Below are 9,492 nucleotides of genomic sequence, written 5' to 3'. Positions count from 1 at the left end.
CATCACCTCTTCATCGAAGAAGATTCTCTTACTATATAAAAAAGAAATCCTTTGTGCTGCATTTTCGATTAAAACATTGACATATGAAGTGACGAGCGTTGCCTGCAACACATATCACTAAAACAAAACTATGCTCGTGTTAACGGTTCACAATTAATAACGCCTGTGTACTACACCGGCGCAAAACGTATTAGAAAGTACCTTAGAGGTATATTAGACGAAATTGGACTTCAAATGACTTCGAGACGCCTCCTAAATGAGAAGGCGTGAAAATATATTGCACCAACCCGCGCAGTGTCGCGAAGCTCACGGAGGGATATTATTAAGCTCTCCTCAAAACAGTATCTGGATCTGTATATGGCGATGCACATAGCATCGCTTCGAAAGATGTTGAACAAGAAACGCAACATGGCTTAAGCATTGCTGTACACCTACACCTTCCTCGGTATCTCTCCCACGCGAAGAACACGAATTCCAAACTGGTAGCTCAGCGTTAATGTTGGTGCTTTGGAGCCGCGAGCCTCATTCGGGGATTTGAAGGGTAGCGCTATAGAGCTGAAACGGAACGAAAGGAAAACACAGTACGGCGGCCAAAGCGCTGTTGTGTCGTATTGTGTCTTCCTTTCGTTCCGTGTCAGCTCTAGCGCCGCCCTCCAAATCATGAATCAGTACCAACTCGCCCAGTTTACTATTCTTCTCGTAAGGTGCTCGTGAGATGACATCTGACGGAATGTACGAGGCTGCACTTGTAGCAGAGAGCAGCGTATTTTCTTTTATTTTTTATTATTCCACGAATCGGGTATAAAGCGGTGGGAAGGGGCGAAGGAACCGTTCCTGAACGGGTCGCTGCTATACGAGGGCCACAGAGAGCCGGCTCCCGACCCCGTGTTGCGAGCCGGGGCTTCGAGAAGTGTCAAGCCAGGGGCTGCGTCGTCCCTCGATCTTCTCCTCTCATATCATTAAAAATGCAAGCAGTGCCTCATTTTATTGTTCCACCCAGGCAGCCCACGTGCGTCCGCTGTGACGGCCCTTCACGCGCCTTCTTCTTCCTCGACGCCCTTGGTGAGGATCGATGCGAACTTCTTGAGGTCCACGTTGCCGGAGCTGTCGACGGGAGCCTCGGCAAAGGCGTCGTTGGCCTGCGATTCGGAAGGCGGTGAGTAAAGGGTGAGGCACGGGCTCGGCCGCAGCCCACGTCAGAGCCACTTACCTCCTGGTCGTTGAGCTTCTCGCCGAAGGTGGTCAGCATCTGCCGGAGCCTGCAAGGTTGGAAGAGCCCCGCGTGAGCACATCGCGCGACGAAGGAGGAACACCGCGGGGACACTAAGGCTTTACATCGCAATCAGCTAGTAGGCGAAGAAGCTAGCCTCTGTTCCGAGAGACCTCTTTCCTAATGCCAGTGTATAGGTCTGGCCTACCTTGGTGTTATACATAGAAGCTGATGTTTAGCTGCCCTGGAATGAATGCTCCTGTACTGCAGTGCAGAAGCAGTACCGCCACATGTACTGCATGGAGTCATTAATTATTTAACTTATGTCACTGAGCTTAAGCGATGGATATAAAATCCAATGCACAATCGCAAGACGTTAGTAATGACGTGGTCTGTTGGAGAGAACCTTCCATTGCAAGAGCACAATTGATAACGCCGTGCCAAATGAGTGTACGGGAAGCTACATGTATTGCCGGCCTTTATGATTCTGAGGCTATTATTATTATTATTATTATTATTATTATTATTATTATTATTATTATTATTATTATTATTATTATTATTATTATTATTATTATTATTAATTTTTAGGCAACAGCTACAAAAGCAACATAACTACAGTCGACTAAGCCAATATGACCATTCATATTTCATGAGCATAGAAGAGCTTGCGCGAATATCCCTGCGCGAGGCGTATATATGCTAGAGAACAAAGCCGGCCGAAGGCGATTCGTGCGCTCTATCTGGTGGGAAACGGACTCCACGTGGTTGGAGGTAGCGAGTCATGATTGCTTGCCAGAATAGATCAAGTTTTCCTGAAGGCACTATATACGAGAGAGGAGACCTTCAACGAAGCACCGTTACGAAGTGATCTACGTGGCTTTGTTTATCAACACCACCGCGGTGATATCATTTCCGACAAAAGAGCTTTTCGGATCTAATAGTTTCAGGCAATGTTAAGTTAATTTGGGCCGCTGTGCAATTGTAGGTCGGTTAATATTGGACCTAAGTCAACTGTGGACGCGGCTCACCTGTCTTCGCTGCACATGCCGTTGCCCTGGTCGAATAGGCTGAAGGCGTTGACGATGACCTCCTCGTCGTCGACGCCCGTGATGCGGTCACCGAAGATGGTGAGGAACATGGTGAAGTTGATCGGTCCTGGCGCCTCGGAGATCATGGACTCGAGCTCGGTGTCGTTGGTGAGCCGGCCAAGCGAGTCGAAGGTGGCGCGGATGTCGTTCTTGCTGATGAATCCGTCCTTGTCCTGGTCGATGAACTGGAAGGCTTCCTTGAACTCCTGCACCTGGTGCTGCGTGAACATGGCGAACACGTTCGAGGTGCTGCGCTGGGCCCGCTTCTTGGTCGAGCTCTTGGCGGGCGCGGCGGCCGGCGCGGCGGCCGGTGCTGCGGCCGCTGGAGCCGCCGCGGGGGCCTTGTCCGGCTCAGACTCCTTCTTGCTCTTCTTCTTCTTCTCCTTCACTGAGTCTCCCTGCGTCATGGCACATGCGCGCGTCAGACACATAACACCACGCGTCCGGATTTGCGCTATCCTTGAGGGGCCGAATTCGCGAAGCTAGTGCTCGTTGTTGCCACTGGCCGACCGATTTCGCTAATAATTTTTCCAGTAACACGGTTGGCTGGCATCGGATCTTACGGACAGTTTTAGCACAAGAACTTTTGTTGTGCGGGCCCAGGGACCGCACTCACAAAACCGTTTGTTCTAAGTACTGTTTGCCATTGGCCATCCGCCTTCGCTAATAATATGTCCAGCACGATATCATCGCTGGCTGGAATCTCCTCTTACGAACAGATTGAGCAAAAAAATATTTTTCTGAATACGGGCCAAAACGTTCATGCACCAAAATGCGTACGTCTGTTTGACGATCGAAGAAATAGACGCTGAGAGCGTAATCGAGAGTGCAGCAACCGCGTGGGCTGAAGAGGTACCCAAAAAATAATGATAATAAAAAATAGAAAAAAAAAACATGCTGTAATAGCCAACTCTCACCGAAAAATTCAACCTGGATCTAGACAGCAGCTCTGAAGAACAGCGCAATTTTGCCAGCTAACTCGAAGGAGTGGCCAGCACGCGATTTGTTTTTGCACATGATTTCAACGATCCGCAGAGAACAACTAGACAGCAGTGAGCGAAAAGCTCAGGATACGAGGGGCAATTTATGCTCAAATTCCCGAAGCAACAAGATCCTTCAGGTGCCCGTCAGGACAATTCTTAGGTCAGGTTTATTCTCCAGTATAACCTTCAGGCGACTATGGCCAGACGCCACCTGGCAAGTTGCCTCCTGTTAGGAACGCTTTGTTTAGAAGTGACCCAAGCTGTATAGTAATGATCATAATTATTTTAGGCTTTTACGCGCCGCTTACAGTGCAGGCATCCAGTCTATGATTTTGGTGACGTCACTGTTGCGCCGTAGTTGTATGGAACATACGAAAAGCAAAACGCGGAGGAAGCTTGGGAAAGTAAATATTTAGCTTCCCAGCAACCGTAACGACAGGCATACAATTTAATATTACCAAAATTATGCATTCCATGTTAGGTAGAGATATGATGTTCTTACAATGAGTCAGTTATGTTGTTAGGTGCGCTAGGACAACCTCAGAAGAGTGAATAGGGTGCGGTCTCGTATGTGTCACTGTCGCCCGGCAATGTGCCGGCAGGGTCAAAAGTTTACGAAATGCGAGTTGCGCGAAAAAGGGGAATGTTAGCTTGGTTTTAGCTTGCAGCCAATAAAACAGTACAACACTATGTTGGTCGCGCGAACCAGTACACGTGGCACGCTTGAAATCAAGGCTGCGCGTCAAGCTTCCTCAGGAAATATTCGGCTTTTTCTCGGGTCCCGCATCCGGCAAACTTTAGACCCTGTCTGTGCATCGTGCTACACCTTCACAACTGCCACGCGAGCGCCCTCACAACGACTTCCTTTATTAGCTCTGCGTGCACGCTTGTTATTGAAGCTTGTTTGCTTGGTTCAGTACGGCTGTCCCGTACGTAGCTGCAGTGACTGCAACGTTGCAATGTGCCCGCGAAATAAAATCGCCGGCCAAACCTAAAACCTACTCCCACTTGTTGTTACTTTGTCGCTTTTGTTTGTAAATCTTTCCAGTGAGAGTACTTCGGGCGACCACCGTGCCCATATCCCGACGCCGTGCAGCGGCCTCGTGTAACACGAGCATCGAGAAGACCCTCAAAAATGCGCAACGCTGGCGACGCAGCAAGCGGAAACCGCGGCAGCCAGCTGTCGACGGCGCCGCGTCCGTCCGGAGATGCCAGGCGGCAAATGCAGCCGCAGACGGCTCGGGCGGAGGGAGAGGCCCCGATCAGAATCCCGGGATCCCACTAAATATAGCGGCCGGCGAGGGGAGCACCGTCTCCGCGGCCATATAAGACTGAGCCCAGCGCCGGCGGTCGCACTACTATTCTCGTTCCGTTCCGCGCAGCTGCAGAGGAGCTGAGCCCGCTGACGAAGGGTTGTGGCTCGGCGGTGGCGAAAATAGTCGCCTACCGCCGCCGCCATGCTGCGCGCGCTCTGCACACCCTCTCCCACCATTGTCTGGCTGCTTGGCAGAGAAGACAACTGCGCCCACCATCCGAGCAGCAAAATATGAAGGTTACGTCATTCAAAAGTGTTCCGCGTGCCCGCAGCCTCAGAAGCTCCCGGGCGCGGCGCACTGTCTATGGTCTCGTCTGCGAGTTCATTGCCCTGATGTTACCTGCCACTAGCTTTCTTTCTCTCTTTTTATTTCTTTTTATTGTCATTTTTTCACGTTCGTTAATTTTCTTTGCAGCCCTGGGCCTTGCATCCAAAGCGATGCGCGCGCGGCACTCCTGTACCGCCACCTTCGTCGTGCATTGCATTCCTGAGTGACCCAAGCGTGTGCAGGCGAATACGTCCAGCGAAAACATACCGGCAAAACATCGATCCGGCACGCCAACAGAACATGTTATATTTTGGTATAGCGGCTTTCCCGTGGTATTCTTCATTCTCCATTCTTTACTGCCCTTCTACGTCGCTCCCTGCACTGCGTGGTGCTGTCACGGCGAAATGAAAAATGCACTGTATTTAACTCCCTAAAGCTACAACACGAGGACAGTGAGAGACACCATTGTGCATGCAGTGCTCCGGATTAATTTTAGCCACACAAATCGACGTAGTATACGGGCGCTTTTACACTCCACCCACATAAGAAAGAGGCCGCCGCGGCTATAGGCGTCGAACTCGCCATCTTGTGCTCAATGTGGATATGGCAGAACGCCGTATCGGGTGGGCTGTCAAGTTGTTCCTGCAGCAAGCCCACAGCTGAAATGTAGTGCAAACTTAGAATTTTGCTAGAGCTAAAGTTGCGTGCTATTGACACCGGGGGCGTTACTGGGGACGAACTGAGATATGGCAACTTGTTAGGGCAGTTAACTTTCTTTGACCTATTCTGTTGGAAAGTACATCTTCGAGCGTTCCTATAGATTCTTGCATTAAGACGCATCACCTTTTTGGACTTCGAAAACCACCCTGACCCATGAGAGGCGTACCTGTTTTTCAACACTGGGAATGCCGAGAAACGCAGTATGTGGCCGCTTACAGCATAGAGACATTTCTCTATTTCTCCATAGTTATGCGGCACAATTGAGAACGCTTGCGAAGCATGCACCCTCCTAATGGTACAAGGTATTTCATTGTTGGCACGGTGCCCCATCAAATCAGGGGCAGGATTCAACAGTCTTTGCATATGAGTTCTGTTTCTACTTCACCGGCGTGTTCGCTATAGTCCAGTGAGCTTTCGCGATTGCCCGGCGCTTGCTCTCACGAACCGCTCATGCGTATGAGAACGGTTGTATGAATACAGGCGCATGCTGGTGATTTGAAATCGAAAGCATGAAAAATTTGGCTGGTCTGAGATTAGGGTAGCTTTTGGACGTGAAGCCGACGGGATAAACAGTAACGAACTAAGATGGCGGCTAACGACGCGGCTTGCACAGTGAGACTTGGCGCTGAATCTTTGTACAGATGCTGAAGGCTTTTCAGAGGTGGCAAAAATGTGTGTTTGATTCAAGGATATTATTATCTACGATACAATGCGGAGAGGTATGGTTCAGGACGGCAAAGGAAAAAGCTAGTCTTGCAACAGGCCATAAAATGCAGCCTTAAGAGGCAATCTTACGAGCTAAATTGAGACTTTATGGGAACAAGTTGCGATCAGCGTACAAAAGAGAGAGAGAATGGGCTTTTAGAGCACGCTCAGAAGGCTTGACAAGTCAGAAATGCAGTAATGGAAATACGAAACATTCCTGCAGCACGAAAGGAAAAAAAAAAAAAAGACCAAACCAATACAGACGCAATAGTCGCAGAAAAGAGAGCACATCGGTTGCCACTATCTGTCACGCTCACACGCGCCACGGACTAGTTCGAGGGGTTGCGCGCTACACGGAGAACATAGCCTATATACGAGGTTTCTTGGCTGGGCTTGTTGGTTTACGTGCATTATGCCGAAGCAGTGCAGACGACGGGACGTGTGAAAAATGGACGGGACAGTGTGCTGTGTCCTGCTCAGCGCATTGTCCTGTCCATTTTTCACACGTCCTGTCGTATGCACTGTTTCGGCATAATAGCCTATACTATTTGTCACTGGCGTGTAGCAGACTACTTCTAGAAGTCCATGACATAGAGGTAGGCAGGCGTACTAACAATGCATTCGTGTATTGCGGGAACTACCCTGAAAGTTGTTAAGGGTGGGTGCCATGCGCAGAAGAAGCAAGCCCCGCCTGAATTGATCGCATCACATGCATGTGCATGTTGTGCCTGATCAATGTTGTCATTGACTGTTCTTGTGGCTCCTTTCTAGCGTTTGCAGTGAATCGACAGGCACTCCAGTGTATGGTAGATTTACAGACAGTCCCAGACAGTCCTTCCTACGAAAGCATGGCATTTTCACCTAAAGTTATTTTCACAAGCGCGTTAAGTGCTAACCTCTCTGCGCTTTCAGGCATCTGGATCGTGCACAGGTATCTAGCCTCTGTAGCGGATGAATCCGTACCCTGTACCTTCTTTTCAGGAAAAATAAAAACTGACTGCCACGGAACAAGTCGCTGCCTGTCTTCATGCGTCTGCCAAGAAAATGTAAAGGCAAGAAGGGTCCAACGACAATCTTGTAGGTGAAATAAGGTCGAAACAAGGTCCTTTTGCCGATATATCTTCCTGGTATACAGCCCCAGTATGGTGCTCTCAGCAAACGTTTCCAGTCTATATATTTCCCTCTGTAACTGTTCCATCGCCACAAATTTCGAGGAGGAGCCAGAACCGGGCTAACATTATGCCTTAGGTGTTCTCACATCGGAATACAACTCATTTTTGCATACTTTTGTTCAGTACGAAGTCCTGCCATGAGCATACAGTATCAAATCTCACCCATAATTGTGTCGCTTTGGAAGTCAGGCAAACAACATTAATAAAAAGCTATGGAGACTGCAACATCAGACAAAGGTAAGCTGAAGAACATTTCTGAAATAGTTGCCAGCGTATCGGAATCCAGAAAAAAAATGTGCTGGAAACAGACTGGTGCACGGATTTTGCCTACAGCAAACCCTTATGAATGCGAAGCATGTCTTCACTACACTGTTGTTCAGGTTACGATCGAGTGGCCCGCCGTTGGCACGATTCCAGGAGGGAAGCAAGCGCGCCTGCGTTATTGTCGAGTGCCAAAAATCGGAGTGTTGGTCAGCTAATAGACACATTTACGACTTCGGTAGCCACGTGGGCTTAAAAGTTTACAAACAAGGAATACTATACAGTGACTTCTGCATGTGGAAAGGTGTTATGTTTCTTGTGAAACTATTACAACGGCAACCACTTCGCATCGTCTCCAACACAGCTACCACAAGGAATAATGCACACTGCAGGACATGCCAAAAGAACAAGTGGAGCTTCGAAACTGGTGGGCAGACAGTGAAACATGCAAAACTTTAACGTTGCCTAGGCAGGTCTTTACAAATGGGAACGACAATGATAGTGCACTTAAGTATACAATTTTGCCGGGAGCAACCGAATACACGTATAACGTGCACGTGCGTATAGGATGAAAGAATTGCGAACCGTGAAGGTGAAACATCTTTGGGGAAGGAGAGCTCTTAGGCTGCCGGCATGGTTACTACACGTTGCCGTGAGACAGGCATAGCAGCGCGAATGACGCGGACGGGCGTCCCGGGGATCGTGCGCCCGTCCATCACAGTCCAATCAGCACGTGTCTTGGGCCCGGCACATAAAATGCCTCTACAGAAGAGCTGCTCCCCATTGCACACAAGAGCACACCGCACCAGAACGCATTCGAGCACTATACGGGGCCGCCAAGCGACGTCTCCTGGGGCGGACAAGGTCACCTTGGTGCCAAACCAGAGCGGACGGCCGCGAGCGAGCCAGCCGAAGCCGTCGGTCGCGGCCTCGCTGCGGAGAGCCACACTTCGCGACCGGGCCGCCCCAGTCCAGCAGCACGGGCCGGGCTCAAGGAAGGGAACCGGCCGGGGATCGGGGGGCGCGTGCGTTCTCCAGGCCACTACTCACCATGGCTGCCGGTGCGTGTGTGAGTGCGAGCGCGGCTGTGCGAGTGAAGACGAGCGGCGGAAAGGCCCGACGTTCCTGGTCGACCGGGGCTCAAGTACTGGGCCGTGGCTCACGTGGTCGGCGCGCCATTGGCCCGCCTTCAAATCTACATATATGGCGGAATGCCAAGCCGCCGGAGCATTAACAAACAAGCCGGCAGCCCTCCTCCCCTCAGCTCCGAGGCCGAGGCTATATTGGGCCCGGCCCAAAGTTAGCTTGGCGCGGGGGGAATTACTCGCCTTCCACAATGGTCCCGCCGGCAGCAGGTTCCCCCCTTCGGGCGTGCTCGAACGCCCGCCTCCGCCGGGCTCTGTACCTGCGGCCGCCGCTGCACTTGGCTCGCTCGCCAGCAACTGCCCGCGACGCTCAGCCGTGGGCGCACTCGACACGCTGTCCAGTGCACGGCTCATCGGGTGCACCTCGAGGTCACCCGAGCAGCCGCCACTTTGCCCGGTGTAACCCATATAAACGCCTTACTTACCCTGTGGGCCGCTGGCGACAGTTGCTGTATTATGCAAGAGACGAGGAATGCAGGAAATTCCTGCTGACCGTACTGCAACTGCTTAGCATTGCGGATGACACCTGAGCATAGGAGTAAGCTAAAGAGAGTAAAAATAGGACATACGATAGGTAGATGGATAATTAGGAGGCTATATGCAATTTTGTACAGATCTGGAG

At 50.6% G+C, this 9,492-nt stretch overlaps 1 protein-coding gene across 1 annotated transcript; it reads right to left on the bottom strand.

Annotated features, from left to right (window-relative positions):
* Positions 1-768: 768 nt before the first annotated feature.
* On the bottom strand, positions 769-8,920 carry LOC119458760 (myosin regulatory light chain 12B). The gene is made up of 4 exons (XM_037720626.2): positions 8,776-8,920; positions 2,242-2,699; positions 1,211-1,259; positions 769-1,139 (listed from the first exon to the last, which is right to left on the bottom strand). Exons 1-4 carry the CDS (start codon positions 8,776-8,778, stop codon positions 1,032-1,034), a joined length of 618 nt encoding a protein of 205 aa, XP_037576554.1. The 5' UTR covers positions 8,779-8,920; the 3' UTR covers positions 769-1,031.
* Between the last annotated feature and the right edge of the window lie 572 nt (positions 8,921-9,492).

The sequence above is a fragment of the Dermacentor silvarum genome, chromosome 1, assembly GCF_013339745.2.
Source record: "Dermacentor silvarum isolate Dsil-2018 chromosome 1, BIME_Dsil_1.4, whole genome shotgun sequence".
In the NCBI taxonomy this organism is placed as follows: Eukaryota; Metazoa; Arthropoda; class Arachnida; order Ixodida; family Ixodidae; genus Dermacentor; species Dermacentor silvarum.
The sequence above is the reverse complement of the archived record's forward strand: the minus strand, read 5'-3'. Positions and strand labels throughout refer to the sequence as shown.